Source organism: Cynocephalus volans, chromosome 10, assembly GCF_027409185.1.
Source record: "Cynocephalus volans isolate mCynVol1 chromosome 10, mCynVol1.pri, whole genome shotgun sequence".
Classification (NCBI taxonomy): Eukaryota; Metazoa; Chordata; class Mammalia; order Dermoptera; family Cynocephalidae; genus Cynocephalus; species Cynocephalus volans.
In genome coordinates, this window is record NC_084469.1 from 23,117,938 (window position 1) to 23,138,632 (window position 20,695).

The following is a 20,695-nucleotide window of genomic DNA, read 5'->3' on the forward strand; positions in this document are numbered from 1 at the left end:
GAGCCTCCATGTGGGGGCTCTGAGGGAGGGTGATATAAAGGAAGGACAACAGGCTGAACTAGAATTCAGTGTCCCAGTTGGACCCTTGCTTACTGTGTAACCTTGGGCAAGTCATTTCCTCTCTGCCAGGACTCCATTTCCTTATCTGTAAAGTGGGTGAACAAGATGATCTCTAATGCCCCTTTCAGTTCTCACACCTTGTCATCATCCTCAGACACTCAGGAAGGGTCAATACCTTTACCAATGCCACTTGACACATTTGTGGCAGGGCTGGGATCACAGTTGACTTCAGAGTAGACACCACATTCTAACCCCAGCCCAATATCTGAAGTTCCAGGACCAAATGATTGAGGGAGGAGCAGGGGAGTTGGAATTTGCAATAATCTGACGTTAAGCTGAAATGTACTTTTGCTTACAAATCTTGTCACATAGTCAAATTAGTATTATAAGCAATTTTGGAGACAGAGATGATATTTAGAGTTTCTACAAAGAAAAGTTCCATAGGAACACTTCAGAAGTCACTTTAGATGTGTTCAACCCTTTGAAATGGATGTGCTGACTATAAAATGCTCTTATCTATTCATTAGCATTGTCCCCAAGAGCATCTCTCCAGGGACAAGCTTATTAGCTAAATTCAATTGCTATATGCAATCGTGATGAAAAAACTCAATTCTTTGAAAAACCGCATTTGCTTCGGACTTTGTATTAATTCCAAGTGCTCTCCCCGACCATGAAGCTGAGTGAGTAAGGCTTGGCTGTCCTAAAACAGTGCAGTTGGCCAGTGACTCAGAGCCATTTTATATAGTGGAGAAAAACATGGAATCCAGTGTTTTGCCAGTCCTTGCCACAGGTCCTGAAGGCAGGCAGTAGGGTATGTACCTTTTTGCAATCTCCATAATTCTTCCACATAGTAGGAACACATGCATATGAATATTGATCAGTTGATGGAAAAAGCAAGGCAGAGAGGAAGAGTACGTGGCTCAGAAGCATCCCAATGACCAAGACCCTCTTGTTCCTCCCAGGACAGCACATCCATAAAGAACACATGTGTTAGGATCATACAGACATGGATTTAAATCCCAGCTTCTCTACTTACTAGCTATGTGACCTTAGACAAATCACTTAACTTCTCTGGTCCTTGATTTTCTCCTTGGCACAATGGGAGCAGCAATACTCACCCACAGTGATGGTTGCAAGCGTTAAATGAGATAATATAGGCAAGTGTCTAGCACAGTACCTGGCCCATGGTGGAGGCCCCTTCCCTATTTCCATCCAGCATGGAGATCTGCATGGGAAAGGCAGCCTCCAGCCCTTACCCCTGCTATTTACCTGCCCCTGCACGGAAGGATAGGATGCTAAACAACCTTCCTATGGACTCCATGCTGCAGGACGGGACATTGCAATGGAGCGTCGTCAGGGAGTGACCTGGGCCCAAATCTCAGTGGCTGCAGGAATCCAATACAGTCGGCCTGCCTCTCTTCCAGCCAATTTGGCCAGATGTAATTTGGCTTTAGCATGAGTTTCCAAAGCAGTTATGTAATCATCATAACCCATAGAATTTGAAGAAAGCTGCTCTAGTTTCCAAAGCACTTTTACATGCATTACCTCATTTGACCCTCTCAGTAAATAACCTTGAGAAATAGCAAAGGCAAGGACTAGAACCCCCATTTTATAGATGGACAAGTTGAAGCTTGGAGGGTTTATTTGGTTCACCCAAAGTCACATGACTATTAACATCAAAACTTGGACAAAGATCTCTGCCTTCCTTGCCCTGGGCTTTTTCTACATCACCACACTACATCTTTGTAATCATGCTTTTATGAAGCAAAAGAGGACTGAGCCCTTATTGTGTGCCAGCAATGGCACAAGTTCAGGGATTCAGAGACGAAAGGCAGAGTCAAGCTCAGGAGAAAGTCAGGACCATGCTGCGGGTGCTGTGGTGAAGGGGTAAGGGGAACAGCAAGGTGGGGGAGTGGCTCAACTTGGTCCAGGGTCTCAGTCTTGGAGAACAGCTAGAGGTTGCCCAGACAGAGAGCTAGAGGTTGCCCATGCCCAGGCAGACAGAGGAATGAGAGGAGTTACAGGCAGCAGAAACAGCAAGTAGAAAATGACAAGTGTGTGAACCAACAGGGTATGTTCAGGGGTGCTGCAAGTTGTTTGGTCTTGTTCTACCCACTCACTCATTCATTCATTCATCCAACATATATTTCTGGAGCACCCCCTATGACCCAGGCCCAGGCACTGTGCTAGTCTTGAGGAATAGATACCTCAGTGAGCAAGCACAGGTAGTCCCTGAGCCCTCGGGCACACCTGTGGACTCAGGTGGAAGGCAGTAGGATGGAAGGTGGAGGGATAGGCAGAGGCCATCATAGAAGGCTAGTTATGGTAGGTCTGGATTTTAGCCCAAAGGGGAAGAGGAACCCTGACAGATCTTCAGCATAGAATTAACATGATAAATGCACAGGTCTGCATTTCAGAAAGAGTGAGCCAAGGTTAGTTTAGAGGATTGGCTGGAGGAGGTTGTCTGGAATCCAGAATCGAGCTAGGAAACCAGAGTGGCCCAGGCAAGAAGTGCTTGGGTCTGAAATTATGGCGGTAGTTTGGGTGGTTAGCTCAGTTGGTTAGAGTGTGGTGTTATAACACCAAGGTCGAGTGTTCGGATCCCTGATCACTGTAACCAGCCACACTTAAAAAAAAAAAGAAAGAAAGAAAAAATGACAGCAGTATGGAAGAGAAAATGCTAAATTCGGGACAGAAATAGAGAGTACTGACAGGCCTCGCTGGTTGGTTGGATGTGGGGATGAAGAAATGGAAGAGAATACAGTGACTCTGAGGGTCTGGCTTGAGCCCCTGTGCAGGACAGGAGTTCCCTAGGACAGGAGTGTGAGAGAATGGTTCAATGGGGTGGGGAAGCTGGGGAAGAAGATCTGTTCCCTCTGGGACATGCTGAGTGATGGGGTCTGTGGGACACCTCGAAGGTATGCTCATCAGACAGTGCAATCCCTGTGTCTGCAGCCCAGGAGAGAGCTCAGGCTGGAGGTGTGGACTGGAAGGTCAGGAGTTTACAGATGATATTTAACACTGAGAAGTGGACGGGACCTCTCAGGGAGTGTACAGAGTGAGAAGAAACTAGATCCTATTGCAACAAACCCCAAACAAGTCCAAACTTATTCTTTGATGCCAGAGTCCTGCTTGGCAAAAGTCAGGTTATCAGCCAGGGTGAGAAGTCATTGGTTCCCAAGAAGGGTTGACTCTTTTTGATCGTGGGGACCCCGGCCTCCTGTCGCTTTTCTGGAGCCCAGTCTAAAGTCACCCATGTGCTCTCTCTCTCTCTCTCTTCTCTCCTTCAGGTGTTTACAAAATATGGGAAGTGTTACATGTTTAACTCAGGCGAGGATGGCAAGCCTCTGCTCACCACGGTCAAGGGGGGCACAGGCAACGGGCTGGAGATCATGCTGGACATTCAGCAAGATGAGTACTTGCCCATCTGGGGAGAGACAGGTGAGCTGGGCACAGGGACCGGGCCTCTGGGTGAGGGAAGAGGGGTGTGGCACTGACTCTCAAGAGCTGATTTGGCCTGTGAGGGCTGTCTTGGCCCATGCTATGAAGAGCTCCTCTCCAGCAAGGGCTTGGTGACATGCCAGTAGATGGTAAAGATGTCCCTAGCATGGGCTGCAATGGCTTTGGCTTCCTCTGATTTCACTAGGTGGGGGAGTGGCAGATGATGAGAGTACTGGAGAGGGGAGGCAGGTAGGGTGAGGGAGGTATTGGAGAGATGGACTGCAGGAAGGTTTGAAGTAGCAGGTATAGTTGGGCAGATGGGTGGCTGGATTTTAGGAGAAGAGGAAAGGATGGGCCAGCCTGTTCTTCTTCCAGCCATCTCAAATATTCCGACCCAGCCAGGAGGTCCAACCAAAAAGCAAAAGTAGGTTCCTGCCCATGGGGGAAGGTAGAGGGGCTTTGAAGTATTGGAAAACTAAGCAGCATGGACTTAGGGACTTGGCACCATGCCTGTGTGAGCCCTCAGGGGACCCATGGTTATAGGCCCTGGAGCTAATTTCATGCCTTTGTTTATTCATTTATTTATTCAGCAAACTTCATGAACCGTGTATACTCTCAGGCTTTGCACCAAAGTAAATGCATTAAGGTGAAAAAGACCAGGTCCTTGATCACAGCCTAGAGGAGACACACAACCATAGGGGACAGGGGCTCAGGGGAAGCATCGTAGTGCATGGGGAATTTGAACAGGTTCTTGAGATTGTCCTGGATCAACCAGGTGGGCTGATGTAATCTCAGGGGTCTTTATGAGAGGGGCGTGGGAAGGTCAGTCAGAGGAGAGATCAGTGTGATGATGGAAGCAGAGACTAGAGTGATGCAGCCATAGCCAAGGAATGCACAGCCTCTAGAATCTCAGCAGGAAGAGAAGGTAAAGACGATCCAGAAGTGGGAACCATGGAGGCAAAGGAGACGGAAGTGAGAATCATGCTGTGTTCGGGCGTAGCAGGGACGACTGCAGAGGGTAACAGAGGAGCCCAGGGAGTGGCCAGCAGGGGAGGGGGAGGGAGAGAAGATTCTAGCAGGAGCACTAGCCGCTGAGGCCCCCACAGCACGCCGGCGCAAGGGCTCCCTCCCCCCCACCAGGATGACTGACTGCAGACTCCAAGCTCTCCTACCACCACACTCTGTCCTTCCTCCTGGCACCTCTCGCTTGAGTGCCCTGGTGAGAAGAGGTGAGCATGGCCATTTACCTCACATTATGGTTAGTCCTCTGCTCCTTCAACCGAAAAATAAAATGGCTGCACACGCGCCACCGCAGTAATGCCTTACGGCAGCTTACCTCAGCCTCCAGGGCACTCCAAGCCCTTCAGCCACCTGCTGAGGAGACGCTTTGTTGATCTCGTTTACTTTTCTAGATTAAATGCCCCTCCTTTCCAGCCCCAGATGCAGGGGGATCAAGTTTGTATGTATGCAGAGCTCTGGCATCCCTGAGAGCTGGTGGACGGGGCCTGGCTTTCCAGAACATTCAGAGGCCAGCCTGTGTCCTGTGACCATGGGGACCTTGTAGAGTAGACATCCCTGGGTTCTGGGGGCTAATTCTGGTCCTCAAAGAGAGGTCCTTCTTGCAGATGCCAGAACATATTTGTTTATTGAATCACCAGTGGAAAAGGAAAGAAATAAGGAAATAAAATGAGTCCTGTAGACCCAAGGCCTAAACAGAAGCTAGTTATGTCCTTCCATGGTAATGTGGATTTCTCATCCTGTTACCTTGATTCTGAGTGAAAGAAAATGTATACACACGTACACACGCACACACACGTACACACGCACACACATGTACACACGCGCACACACATGTACACACGCACACACACGTACACACGCACACTCTCAGTGCCAGGCATCCCCATCACCAACATCCTCACACAGGACAGCTCCCCTGTGGGGATCTGGCCTTCAGTCTGAGCACTGGCCACTGATAGGAAGGGCTCTAACCCCAGGGCTACCCAGGAAGTCTGCATTCTGCCTCCCAAGGCCGCAGATGGTCAGAGCAGGAAAGAATCTCTGAGATCATCTGTTCCAGGACAACCTTCTTGTTCCCTTGAGCCCTGGTGTGAGGTAATGATGTACTTGAAGACATGCAGTGAGTTCATGGCCAAGCCAGGATGGCACTGACTGGACCATCAGTCAGTCTCACTGTACCATGAGCTGTACCAATTCAGGACAAATTCATAATAGTGATTAAGGACGTGCCACGTGCCCAACACCGTGCAGGTCGTTGTCAGGGACGAAGAAGACATGAGACAAAGACCCCGCCTCTCAGGAGCTGATACCTCATTAGGAAGCCAGAAATGCACGCAGGATCCACAGACAGCGCCCATCTCACTCCTGCCAGGAGCCTGAGCTACCCCTAGGTGAGGTGACAGACCTACGCTGTTCACTTAAACCATTTCCTTTGAGGTTGGGTAGTTGGGGAAGCAGGCTATGTGAAGGAGGACAGGTTTAATGCAAAAGAAACAGGTTAGAGAAGAAACTGGTTCCTGCCATCCAACAGAACTTTCTGGGAATGGAAATATTCTGGGTCTGTACTGTCTAATACATTAGCCACTAGCTATCTGTGGCTATTGAGCATTCGAAACGTGGCCAAGGAAAATGAGGAACTGAATTTTAAGTATCATTCTATTTTTATTAATTTAAAGTTGGATGGCCACAGGGGCTAGTGGCTGCTATAGTGGAGAGCAGCTAGCGTGCTGGAAAGTAGCTTCGTGTAGCTCTGGCTGGCTTCGTGGGCCTTTGCCTTTGCAGCCACTCCCCACATTCCTCTGGGGCCATAATATTCCTCCTCCCTGGCCTTCCTCTCACCATGGCTTGAGTGGCAGGCAGAGCTCCTTGTCCCCAGACAAGGAGGCTGAGGTTGGGTCACTTCCTCCACACCACCCAGCCGAGCTCCTGAGTTCTGACACTGGGGTTTCCTCCGCTCTACCTTTCTTCAGGCTGAGAGGCCACCAAGCAATGAGCTACCTCCAGGTCTCTGGTCACCCCAAAGCTGCGCCAGTTGGAGGGTGAGTCCCCTATGGTGGGAGTGAAGCCAGCGTAGCTGCTGAAGGACAGGAGATAGGCTCTAGAAGGCGAGGGATGCTTGTCAGTGAGGCTACCTTGGGAGACACAGACATGTCTGACTGTGAGGTCATTGCTCCCGAAGACCATGGCACGGCAGGCCTCACCCTGCTACAGTCATCAGGAGGCAGCCTCCCCAGCCTGCCAGCCACGTGGTCCCCCAGGCACCATATTGCTTCCTCGTCACTCCCACCTCTCCATCCCCAGAGGAAGGACCACAGGCCCTTGTAGGAGATATTGGGGTAATGATGGAGAAGAAAAGAATTGAAATGTGGCTGCTGCAGGAGTGGCCACAGGCAGCTCGATGACAGAGGCAGTGTAATAGGATAGAGACAGACCCAAGATCAGATCCCAGCTCTTCCTTCTCTATCTATAGGACTGGGGAGAAGGGAATGAGCCTCAGTTTCCTCATCTGTAAAATAGAGATGAATAAAACAAAACCCATCAACTTTACAGGATGGCTGATGGGCTCAAATGAGAGCTGTCTATAAACTGTAATCAGTGGAAAGATGATAGTGACCACCAGTAGGTGGGAGGAAAGTCAAAAAATCCCAGAGGCAGAGGATATTCCAAATATCCCACGCCTGGGATGGGGGTCCTGAAGCACCTCAAATTCTGCTCAAAGCACAGCCTCCGATACATTCTTGCCTTGCCTCGTGGACAGCTTCACCTTTCAGAAATGTAAGGCAGCACTGAGGGAACCACTCCTCTGCATGTCACTCTGACCAACAGGAAGGACCTTTGGGGGAGGGGTCAATGGTGTGCAAGACCATCGTCAGCGTATATAGCATCAATGAATGCGTTCGAAAAAGGCACCGTCTTTGGGTGGACCCAGCCCTGTGGGCTCATGCTTAGCAAATAAAGGGTGCTCTATGAAAATTATCAAAAATGTCCCTTCCTTTAAACTGACAACAGTCCCATCAATGTGTCCCCTTGGTCAAACGTTTCTGTGCAGGGCACTCTAGTAATTTGCCATTTTAAAGGAGATGGCCTCAGTCGCATGTGGACCTAAACAGTATATCCCAGAATGGGTCCTGTGGAGCATCCGGTGTTTGGTATGTTACATGTTACACAAATGAAAAGGATCTGGGTTCCAAAAAGAATCTAGGGAACTTGGTGAGACAACATTAAATACATTTATTCATTGCAGGAATTCTTAATATGCTACATCACAAATCTCCAAGATAGGAATATTGCATGCAGCATTTATTTTCCCAAATGCCTTTGACCATGGAAACCTTCTTTTTCAGAGAGGAGCTCACAAAATATACTTTCAGAAAAGCTGTCCTAGACTCCAGAAGTACAGATTTCATGGCCAGAGTTTTCTAACAGAAATTAAATTGAAGACAGGTAGGAGGTTGTTAAAAATGAAATTCTGTGTAGATACCTGTGAGTAACTTCTAAGATAAAAGAAATAGGCAGTGGGTTATCTGGACTGCACAGGAGAGAAACCTGAATCAAACAAGCTCAGGCACAAAAGGAATTTTGTTGCCCTCGGAATTCAAGGCAAGCTTCAACAGCCAGCCAGCAGGAGGGGCAGGGATGCAGCAGCAGAAACAACCAGAACTGAGGGCTCTTGCACCCTCGATCACTCAACCTCCCTCTCTCTGAGGCCCATTCATTCTCTCTCACTAGAGACAGGCTTTTCCTCACATGTACCAGGGCACTTCAAAAAGGTCATGGAAAAATAGAATTAAAAGACAGTACAAATCTTTCCATGAACTTTTGAAGTATCTGTGTGTGTGTGTGTATATATATATATAATTTTTTTTTTTTTCCCCACACACATGGCTCCCAATAGATCCCAAGTTTTATATTTGACAGATCCCACCACCAGCAAGAGACTGTTTTGACCAATCTTCTATTAAGAAAATAAATAAATAAATAAAAAACAGGGAAGGAAATCATTGGCCCAGCTCCAGGCAGTGCCCACCCCCAGACCAATCAGCAGCAAGCAGAGAGTGAGGTCACGTGAGCACCTTGTAATGGGTCCTGAGGGAGCCAGGTGGGTGATGGTTGGGGAAGGAGTTCCCAAGAGAACTGTGCTGGGCAGATAATCCCATGAATGGCCATGCTGGGGGAGGTGGGGGTGAGGGGAGGGCTGGGGGTGAGTTACATCTGAGGAAACCAGCATCGGTGTACAGGGAGCTCTCTAACGAACTCAGATTCTGACTGGATACGCTCAAATGCTGGAAAGATCACAAATAGGGCCCTCCCTTTCTCTTCTCCATCTATCCCTTATTCATTCCAATGCAAAATACATCTTTTTTATCTAATGTCATCTGCCTTGATCTCCCCCAAATTCTAGTGCTAAATGAGCATGAATATGATATTATATCAGATATGTCTTTGAGCAAAGGAATTATTTTTAAAATCTGCTGTAATAGGAGTAAAGATCTGGCCCCCATTATCCCTCCAGTCTCGTCACCTCCTACTGCCTCCCTCCCCCCACTTAACCAGGATCTGGTCACCCTGGCTTCACTGCTGCTTCTTGAATATTCCAGGAACACTCCTACCTTGGGGTATCTGCGTTTGCTATTCAACTGTGCCTAGAATTCTCTTTGCTCAGATATCCACATGGCCAACTGCCCCTCCCCCCACCACGTCTTCACTCAAATATCACCTTCTCCATGAGGCCTCTCATTTGAACTTGCATCCTCCACCCCCACTCCTTATCCCTCCTTATCTGCTCAAAGTTTCCTTGTTTCCATGACACGCATCACCTTCAAGTATGCCACATGATTTAATGACTTATTTATTATCGTCCTCTTCCACTAAAACATAAACCCCAAGAGGTCAGGGATCTTGGACCGCCTGGCTTGCTGATGGGTGATAAATATTTGTGCAAAGGGGGAAAAAAGTGCTGGAATTGTGCACATTGTTGGGGCCAGGGTGAGGGAGAAACTCACATTAATGAGTGGCCACTGTGTGCCATGAACACTGTGTCCCATGAGTCTTCCCAGTCACCGTGCTAAGGTGTTCTAATTCCCGTTGAAAGATGGAGAAACTGGAGCCCAGAGAGGTAGAGTAAGCTTCCCAAGGGCACACATCTAGTTAAGTAGTTGAACCAAGCTTAAAACCCACATCTGAACCCAAAAGTGATGCTCCTTCCTCTAAATTCCTTTAATGTTCAAAATGTGATTGTAAAAGCACCGCCATGAAAAGAGCCTAGGAAAAGAGGTCCAGGCACCATCCCTGGAGAGAGAATGGCATATGATGACAGGTATGTTGGAGTCCTCCTTTCCTATTTTTTTTCTCTTTTCTTTTTCAAGAGTAGAATCATTATATTGAATAAAAGCTATAGCACAGTCCACACATATAAAACAGATAAAAGCAGAACTACTCTGGTTCAAACGGAGATGGAGACCCCATTTTTCTTTCTCTTTTGCTCCCTGGGGCCAATCCTGGGGCATCCCTGATGAACTCTAGGGCTCCCTGGAGCCCAGTTTGAAAACCATTGGATGGAAGGCAGATGTTACTGGGGATAAAAAGTGTCAGTGGGTTCTACGGCTGTGTCCATCCTGGAGACGAACTCTAGGCATTTCTCTCCCTTCTCCTGGTGTCATGAAAGGAGCTCATGACATTTCTGCAGAGCTCTAGAGCCTCAGAGAAGCTGATGATCTAGATTTCTGATTAAACATGGTGGATTGAACATATGTGTTTATGGGAGGATCCTTCCCCAAGCTCCACCTAAATGCCAACCAAGGATTTTTTTTTTTTTAAGTATAAACCCACAGGACAAAGAGGATGGGACAAAGGACAACAGTAAGGAGATGTCAACAAACTTTTGGAAGATGAAAAGCAGATGGCTGAGTGGCAACTGGGCTGGCAGAATAGGCAAGGCTGAAAAATAAGGGAAGCTAACAAAAGCCAATCGGTTCTCACCCTAGAGCCCCCAGAAAGGATCAGGAATTGGAGGCATCAGATACTGCCAAAAAAGGGGATGAGAGGTGGAGCTAAAACAAAGGGGATTAGTTGAAAATCTGTAAAAGGAGCTGTTAGGTCCCCCAGATATCCTCCCATAGCTCAGAGCAGCCACAAAAATAATTCTCATCACTCCACCCAATCAGAAAATAATACTGAAACAGGCAGGCTCTGGACTGGGAGAAACCAGGCTCACCTGCGGCGTGGGCGAGGTGCTATGTAGAAAACAGGGAGAGCAGGTGAAACTCTGCTTACTGAGTAGTGAGACCCTCAGCCAGACAAATTACCCCACCCACCCCCAAGCAGAAGTTTGGGGGATCCCTTCCTGGAGAAACTGACAAGCTCAAGAGAATAGACCCACAGGTAATGACAAGAGTCCTCAAACAGCCTAGTTAGGTCACCCTAGAATGACGCCACTTGGTAAATCCCCACTCATACAGGGACGGGCTGTGCAGCCTCCAAGTGCCTTGTAACCATGAATGGACAGCCGAAGATATCCAGGCATATGAAGAAACCACTAACAGGAAAGGAACCAAAACCAAGCAAAAAGGAAATGTTTTCGAGGAAATAGAGACAATGGCTAAGAGCACAACAGAGTTAAACTGCCTGGGTTCAAATTCCAGCTATACCCTTTACTGGCTGTGTGACCTTACACAAGTTAGTTAACCTCTCTGAGCCTCAGCTTCTTCACCTCTAAAATGGGAATAATAATATTTTCTACTTTATAGGGTTGTTAGGAGGACTGAAATGTGTTAATGTTTGTGAAATGCTTAGAAAAGTGCCTGGATAATATTAGGTACCATATACGTGTTTGATAAACAGAAAACTAAATGCAAGAAGCAGAAGGAAACATCAAATCACTTTAATTAAAATTCTCAAGAGATAGAAGAGATGATACCACATTCATACACACAAGCACTGGATGCTATTAAAAAGGAACATTCAGAGAAAAAGAAAAGAACTTCTGTAAATTAAAAATATGATTGCAAACATTTTTTAAAATCCATACGCAGATTACAATTGAGGATATCTCCCAAAAAGTAAAACAAAAAGACAAATGAGGGACCTGGGAGAGATAAAATATAAAAATCAGGGGGTCAATCCAGGAAGCCAAACATCCTCCTACTAGAAGTTCTAGAATAACAAAACCAAGAGAATGGAGAAAAGGACATTGTCAGAGAACTAATGTAACAAAAATTCATAACTGAAGTATATGATTTTCCAGATTGAAAGAGTTCACCAAGTCTTGTCTGCAACAGTGGCAAAACAACAGGCCAAGAAACGTCCTGGTGAAATTCAGTCTACCAGAAATAAAGAGAAAATCTGTAAAGTTTTTAGAGGGAAGAAACAAGTTGCATCCCTGGGATCTAGAACCAAAGTGGCCTGGGACTTCTCAATAGAAGCGGGGAAGCGGAAAGACAGGGGCGCAGTGCCTTCAAATTTCTGGGGGAGAATCTTTCTTTCCTAAGATAGAATTCTACACTCAGAAAACTACAAATGCAGTGCGAGGGTAGAATTTGGTTTCATCAGAAAAAGAAAAATGGGTCTCCCAGGTAGACTTTTTCAGGAAGTTACTGGAGAATGAGAGAGTAAACCAAGAAAGAGGATTGTGTAAGATTCCCGAAACAGTGGAGCTGGCCTGGGGAGAACGTTCAGACAAGGTTGAAGAGAGGAACCGGGATCACAGTCGTTTGAGCAGGAGGCCTAGAGAGCAGTCAGTCCAGATCGGAGCGGGAAGATGATGGCTCCAGAAGGGGTGGAAAAGAAAGTAGCTTCACAAGAAAGAGATCAAACGAATTGTGTACTACAGGGCTGGTCTGTGGACATTAACAGAGTCATAGGTAGGTAAAAACTGGATACTGGTTTAACCAAAATATCATAAACTCTGCCTAGATTTGGAGGGTGAAAGAAAAGGAAACATGTTGGGAAGGAAACTTTATCTAGAAAGCCTGCATCCTCATCTCCCATGGTTGGAATTCAGTAGATAACACTCATCTCTACAATTTTTTAAAACCAAGAGATAACTGTCAAGCGGTGGAGGTTCATGGAAATATGACAGTAAATACCAGAAGAAACAGCTAAAACAGTTGAGAGTCATTGCCTCTCAGGAATGGGACTCGGGGGTAGGGAGAGGTGGAGCAGGAATCTGTTGTTTTTCATTAGAAGTCCTGCAATACCATTTGGCTGTTTAAGTTATGTACATATGTTGCTTCGATAAAAATAAAAAGTTAAATTAAAAATAATTATAAATTTTCAGCTTAGCTGGAAGGCCTGAGCAACTATCAAGTGTAGCACGTTTCCTATCCCCCATTACAAATGGGACATAGCAAGAGTGGATGCTGATGGTTGCTATGGTTTCTCTGGCATCTCTGCTCCTACGAAAAACTCTTGTCATGGTGCCAGGTCTTGCGGACCTCCCCAGAATGAGATGGAGCAGCCTCTAGACTGAATTCTGAAAGCACAGGGATAGGCAGCAGCCAGCTGAGATGCTCAGCTCACTCTCAGAGTGGACCTATGTGCGGGATGGGGGTCTCCGCAGGTGCCTGAGGACTCTGGAGAAATGATGCTGTAAATCAGAAGCACCACTGGAGGCAGGCATCCACTAAGCAGCCAGAAGCCTGACTTTTACCATTCTGGGAAGACCTGAGTAATGAACATGCTAAGTGCTTTGTGATCTAGTTAAAACTCCCAGCCAGTCAGGCAATGGTCCAAGGAGAACATCTAGGAGGCAGATGAAACACACCCACCCTCAGAGCTCATGTCCCCTATTGAATAAATCTCTGTTAAGTGACTACTATGTGCCAGGCACTCCAGTGATACAGGTGAAGGGGCCAGGCCAGGTTTTTGAAGAGTTCACAATCTAAGGAGTATCTCAAGGGCCCCTTTTGTTTAGTAGATGGCAATTCATCCATCCAACAGTTTTATATAAAGTGCCTAAGGAGTGCCAGGCATTTGCAGTCTGGTCAGGGAAGATGTAAACAATTAAGTGTCATCAAGTGCCATGATAGATAAGGGATAGATGGAAAACAAAGGAGGGGATAGTCGGTTCTAGAAGGGAGAAGAGTATCTCAAGGGAGGCTTCAGAGAGGAGCTGGCCTGTGGCCCGAGTCTCAGGCCTGTTAGCTGGGTTGCTGGGCAGTGTGTGGGAGTTAGAGGAGGATGTGGGGTCACAGGGAGCTGAGGTCCCAAGCAGAGGGAGGGAGATGAGGAGCAAGGCCAAGAACGGCCAGGGTGGGCTGAAGCAGCTGGATCTAAGGAGACCGGATGCTGGAGAGGTAGGAAGAAGCCAGATCACCAAGGGCCAATGTGTTCTGTACGGCATAGCTGTTCTCCTGGGAGTCCTGTGCCTCCAGGTGTGGTCCCCCGAGCAGCAGCAGCAGCATGACCTGGAAGCTTGTTAGACCTGCAGAATCTCAGTCCCCACCCTGCATCCGCATTGTAACCGGGTCCCCTGGTGACTCGGTGCACGTTCCAGTGTAAGAAGCTCTGATTTAGACCACTGTTTCCCACCACTGGGAAAGATGGGGACATATTCTAAACATCAAAATATTTCTCAGACATCACCCCACATGAAAGCTATCGTGCTTATCGTATTCATTGATTGAGAAGACATTCAATAACAAAAAGTTGCTGAGTCTAGTAGTGCCTTGGATGATTTTGACTTCTATAATCACATCACAATCTATCTACATGATCCGTTCAGCCACCTGGTTGTACCTGACTTCCACCATCGGTGTGTGTAAACAGAATTTTTATAAAAAGAATCTTAATCATCCACCAACTTACCCTATAATTTAGAGACACAGCACTTCGTGATGGCTTTTCAAAGGTGGTGTTTCCCACACGCCAGTCGCCCACCCAGAATCATCAGCATCTTATCAAGTAATTTTTTATCTCTGAGCCTGAATGCACTAGGAGAACTCATTATTTAAAGAATCCTTGGGATAAATCTTTCTGTAATGAGGCTAGACCCAACTCCACACGTGGTGCCTTTACTAATGTATGTTTTGCAAATAGTCCATTTAGCAGAAATGTAAAAGTAGCCACACTTCTCAGTTGCATAAACCAAAACTAACATTAACTATCTCCTTCCCCAACATAGGCACATCACCCTTGGTATACAAGGTGCTTTGCTTGCATTCTATCCCCTAGTCCTCATACACTCCTGTGATGTGGCCAAGGCAGGTCTAAGCATTTAACAGATTAACTCAGATGCGGTAAGCAGGTCTCTGAGACACTGAATTTCCCATGATCTCACAGCTAAGGCATATTGGAAATAAGACTTGAATCCACATCTTCTGATTTGGTCCTCCTTGGTTCTTTCCAGCAAGAGCTAGTGTTCCTTGAAAATGAAAAAAGAAAAATTTTTAAAAATTTGCTTTCGGTAATATTCAGTTCAACAAAGTGTAACATATTTTTGCCGCAGAATGCTGCAGGGTCTTTAAAATAACTAGTGTGCTCCCTGGCTCTGCAGAAGCGGCTGGAGTTTGCAGCCTCCATCAAACTCTTGTGGCCACTTGATACCATCTCGTGGATCCCCAGCCACTCGTGAGAACACTGCTGCATCACGCTGCCACCCAGAACAGGCATAATTGCAGCCCATCCCGCATGGGGACATGATGTTGATTTTTCTTCCTCCAAAAGCTTGCCTAGCCTCAAAATGTCACCTGTGAGCAATCAAGCATGAGCTTGCCTGTCTCTGTGATGCATTCAGATTTCCTTACCTAGGCATGTTGCCTTACTGGGCCTATCTGTCAGGGGAGGCATGGGGTGGGGAACGAGACACACATAGTCCAATTTTAGATAGAGCAATTCGTGGATTCTTTGTGCTCTCTTTAGAGAACTCAGCCTCTTCTGACTTGATGTGAGAAAACTCAGCCTCTTCTGACTTGATGTGAGTTCTGAACAGCCAAGAGTATTTTTTTTTAAATCTATTTTGCAGGAGATGAAAATGTGATGCCGTGAGGTTAATAGATTTGTGTGTGACCCCCAGCTCATAGAATTTTAGAGCTAAAAGTAATCTGAGAGATCAGGCTGCACTCTGTTTTAACGAAGTGGCAACTAAGGCTCAGAGAGGAAATATAACTTGCCTGATGTAGCACAGCTATTAAGTGGTGGGGCTGGAAGTCAAACCCAGGCCTCTGTGATGTCAGAGCCCATTTTTCTTGGTGCCCTTCCCTGCCTCCCTTCCTAGGACTTAGGCATCCTTGGATTTCTCTGGTACAAGCAGGGGAGCAGGGACCAAGATGGTGCCTCTAGTTGACCTCAGACAGCATTCGGCAGGCCCTTTCCATCCGTGCTCTCAAGGGCAAGGGCTGGGACTCTGATCCCTATCACTGTCACTGCCACAAACTCAGCAAGCTTTCCCCTGAACTGAGATGAAAGAACAAAGGCTACTGATCCCACTGTAAATTAAGCCACTCTTACTCCTCCATCCCTGTCCAGCTTGGAATTGACCAGCTTGTCATCTGGGACCATCGTGGCTTCTAGCCAACTGGCAAAGGGCAGAGAGGGTGAGGGGTCCAGAGACCCAGACCCCAGGCTCTGCCCAGCTGCCACTTTCTTCTCTGTGGGCCTCAGTCTTCTCACCTGAAAGATGAAAAGTTAGTTGAATTAAAGAAATGTCAAGGGCTCGTCTAGCTCCACTGCTCTACATAGCCATGAATCACAGACTCTGGGCCTATCCTTCCTGTGAGCTTTGGTTTCTTCAGCTATAAAAAATGAGCATAATTTTAAAATCTATACATAATAAAATGGAGATACTGGTTCCTGCTTCAGGAGAGCCGGGAGGATCCAGTAAGATGAAGTCTGTAAAAATCCCAAAGCTTACCATATGCATGCCAGTATTGTTGTTCTCCATGTCCCAGAGGGGACTCAAAGATCAGTAGCTCAGGGTCCTGGCCTGCAAAGTCCCACCACAGAATGTGACCAGTGACAGTAGAAAGGCACAAAGTGTTTTAGCGAGGCCACTTGCTGGAGGGCAAAGAGCACAGGCCTTGGAGCTCGAGGGACAAGGGCTTGATTCTGGATTTGCTTTGTGTGGCCAGGGCAAGCTTACCTCTCTGAGCCTTTTTTTCCCCATCTGTAAAATGGGGGTGCAGTAACTGTGAGTTGTAAATGAAATGATCAGCTGGCTCTGACCTCGTCCCTGCCACTCTGGCCTCCTTGCTGTTCCTGATGTAGACCAAGCGCAGACCTGTTTCAGGGCCTTTGCACCTGCCCTTCCCCCCATTGGGAGCACTTTCCCCTGGGTCCTCACAGGGCTCACTTGCTTACTTCATTCAGGTCACTACCCAAACGCCATTGCCTTGAAAGGCCTTCCCTGGCGCCCATCCAAGATAGCTGCACCCACCCTGTCCCCTCCCCTGCTTCACTTCTCCTCCTAGCACTTGTCACCATTCACCTGGTGTCACATGTACCCACTTGTTATCTGCCTCCCCCCAGAACACGAGCTCGGTGAGGACAGATGCTCTGCGTGGCTCCCTGCTGGACCCCTGGTCCTTGACTGGTGGCACGTGCCCATACTAGACATTCAACACATAACTGTCCAGTGAATGAGGGAGTGAATGCAGAATGGTGGATGGCACCCAGCTCCATGTCTGAGCCTTGCAAGGGGCAGTTCTTTCTTTCTGTTTCTGTGGACTCCAAAGCAGCATCTCAGCAAATGCTTTAAGGAAATAATAAGAAATAAGAGCAATGTTCCTACATTTCAGTAGTAGTTTCTCTCTCTCTCTCTCTCTCTCTCTCTCTCTCTCTCTTTCTCTCTCTCTCTCTCACACACACACACACGCACAGACACTCACATACACACCTACACACTTTTCAGTGCCCTGAGAAATGCAGAGCAGCACGACCACAGCCAGAGAAGCCACTGCAGGTATGAGTGTCTGATGAAACCCAGACCAGGGCCCCCCAGGCCTTTCTCCCTGAGCATAGGGAATAGTGAGGCCCAAAAGCTGGGTCTTGATATACAGTTTCCCAGTGGCCAACCTGCTGTGATGTCAGGGGCAGCAGACACCAGGAAGATGCCAGCCACACCAGACAGTAATGCCAGCCAAGCCCCTTCATGTCCTGGGCAGTCCTTGCTGGCCCTGCCCAGCCCCCATGAGCTTGTCGGCCTCTGGCCTTAAGTCCCTACACTCTGCCCACTCTGAAGCAGGGGGGCCTGAACTGGCTCAGCAGGCCTGATGTGGACCAGTGTAGCCACAAACTCAACGTGAGACCCAGACAAATCCGCCTGCCTGTCAGCATCGCTGTCACTCATCTGCACAACAAGGGGAGTGGGATTCTGTGAGCCTCAGAGGTGAGCCATGCACTTTTGTCCAATTCAACAAGAATCAATTGAGTACCTACTGCATGCCAGGCCCTGTGCATGTAAACATAAACAGAACATTGACCCTGTCCTCAACGGGTATCTCAGTCTTAATGCAGAGAGAGGGTCATGACCAAGTGTGAAAATGGCGAGTACCAGATATTGGGGCACCCAGTAAGGGGAAGGCTTTGAGAAGGTGGTGACAGTGAAGCTGGGTAGAGGTTAACCAAATAGAAGATGAGAGGAAGGGCCAGTCTAGTTAAAGGGACTAGCATGAGCAAAGAGGAACGTAAAACAGCAACTGACCCAGTCGGATCTGGTAGAAAGCCAGAAACACTGAATAAATGATGATGATGATAACGCTACAAATGATTGAGTTCTTCTTAAGCACTAGACTCTGTGCTGAGGGCTTTCCATGCAATATCTCATTTAAACCTCACGACAGCCCTATAAATAAGGATCCATTATCATATCATGCCCATTTTACAGATGAGAACAATGAGGCTCCAAGAGATTAAATAACTTGCCAGATGTCCCAGAGCTGTATACTCCCTAAAAGTACTCCCTAGAGTACTCAAACACAATGGCTGTCCTTCCCTGAATGGTGCCACAGAGGGAACTCTTGCTATCTCTCAAAAGTCAGGTGAGAGCCCATGGGAGCTCTACCATTCAGGACCTAAGCAGGAACTCAACAGCAACCTCAAATTGGGTCACTCAAGGAGAGATTATGAAGGACTACTCACAAAGGCATGAGCAAGGCTTAGGGAGGCAATACCGAATGGTACAGAGTCCTGGGACTGGTAGCAGGAAAAGCCATTGCCACCCTAGGGAAAAAGGAAAGGAGCTGGTACCAGAACCTAGAGAGAGCAGTATGGTGAGCTCTCCCCCACCCCCCAACCCAGAGCTGTGACCTTCCAAAGTGACATGCAGCCAGCCCACAGTGACCCAGCAAACAGAGTTGGGAGACTAGACACACTACCCTGACTCCACTCTCTCTTCAGTTCCTACCTGGGCCCACCATTGACTGATCCTAACCAGAAGCAGGAGTGCAAAGGAGCCCATCCACACAGTCCCTACAAGGCAGACTGCCGGGGCAGAGAGAAGGTGGACAAGAACGGGGAAGGGGGTGCAAACAGCATCTGTCCTGCACAGGGCCCTCTGTACTGCAAGACGCCCCTCAGTGGCTGGCCTCCCTCCCACCCTGTCCTCCCAAGCTCTCTGTGGAGTCAGGGCCCCCCACCTAGCCATTGTAACAAAGTCAGTTTTGTCCAAAACAAGATTGCTCTGTATCAGCACATCCCCTGCCTGAGCCTAGAAAATTCTTCCAGCTTTTCAGAGAAGATTTTTTTTCCTACTTTTTTCCAGCATTTATTTCTTCGGCGTGTTTTCTATAATTTGCAAAGATTAAAGATCTAAGCTTCTTTTACTGCCGTGTGCTTTCCTTGCTCCATTACACATTCTGCCCATCACGCCTGTCTCCTCTCAGAGCTCCTGAATCCTTTCTGCACGTGCAGAAAACACCCTCCCCACCACCCCCAGCAGATCTCACCTTGTGCCGGCCATGGCCGTGCTCCTAAAAAGTCCTGGGGAATCTGGCTTCTGCAGGTTGAACTCCGCTTTGCCATGCTCCTCTTGATCTAGCATTATATTGCATGCTAAGCTGTCTGGGTTTTAGCTGGTTCCCACTTATCAAGGGCTCCTAACACTGGGTACACCGTAGCTTTCCCTTTCTCTCTGCTCTCTCTCCCTGAGGCTTTGAGTCCTAGTGTTCATGACACGTAAACAAATCCTGCTCTGCACAAGGGGCCTGCACTTTTTGAAGGAACTCGCTGTTGAATCATTTGTGATGACAGGGATATGAAGACATGTACGATTTCATCCAGCGCAGGTTTGGATTATTATTGGGCAGTCACACAGGGCCCCGTGCTCAGAAGGGCCACACACTGGGTTTAACGCTCTGCAATTGCTACCTTGAAATTCTTTTACTTTTTAACAAGGGGTTCCACATTTTATTTTGCACTGGGACCTACAAATTATGTGGGCAGTCCCAGTTATTGTTACTGTGGCTGTGGTGGTTGTGCGTGTAGCCTGCTCCCCTCACCCCCACATCTGAGCAGACAAGACCTCCTGAGTCATGCCGTGCTGGTGTTTCCCAGTGTCCACCAGAACCTGGGCAGACTCACAGCTGGTCAGAGAACAGGGCACAGCAGACACAAGCAGAGGTCATTTCCTCACTCATTTAGTTCATTCAACAGACAATTACTGAGCTCTGCTCTGTGCAGCTGCTGTGTTAGGGGCCTTAGGGGCTATAACAATGCAAACAGATGTTCCCTTCCCTCGGCCCACAATCAGAACCCCAGAGCTCACCCTAAATAAACCACACCCCTAGTGGGGTAGAATTAGCATCAACCTGGCTTCTGCTCTTGACGTGGTGTGTGACCTCGGGCACTTTGTCTTCCCTCCCTGGACTAGACCACTGTTTGCCTAAATGTGGCTGGCCTCAGATATCCTATATCAGAATCCCCAAAAATGCAGATTCCTGGGCTCCACTCCAAAGTGAACGATTGTAATGTGCATTCTAGCTTGATACCCTCTGAGGTAGATGGTCTGAGGTTGCCTTTGGCTCTAACAGTCTGTGTCTGGTAACCTCAGCTCTCAAGTTGGGTCCTCATACCTCATAATGTGCCATGTCCAGGAAATGGAGGAAACTGAGGCTGGGTATGAGGGTAGGGACTGGAGGGGGGCTGCTGTCACTACCAACCTGGAGAACAATCCACAGAGGGAAGCCACAGGCAGTTCTAGTGAGGAATAGGCCAAATTCTACCTGGAGGTATGGGAATAGTG

At 47.7% G+C, this 20,695-nt stretch overlaps 1 protein-coding gene across 3 annotated transcripts in view; it reads left to right on the forward strand.

Annotated features, from left to right (window-relative positions):
- Positions 1–20,695, forward strand: part of ASIC2 (acid sensing ion channel subunit 2) — a 1,040,351-nt gene that overhangs the window by 945,893 nt on the left and 73,763 nt on the right. For all 3 annotated transcript variants that reach the window (XM_063111598.1, XM_063111596.1, XM_063111597.1), the window contains exon 2: positions 3,351–3,501. In XM_063111598.1, coding sequence (XP_062967668.1) covers positions 3,351–3,501 — 151 coding nt within the window. The remainder of the gene's footprint in view (positions 1–3,350; positions 3,502–20,695) is intronic.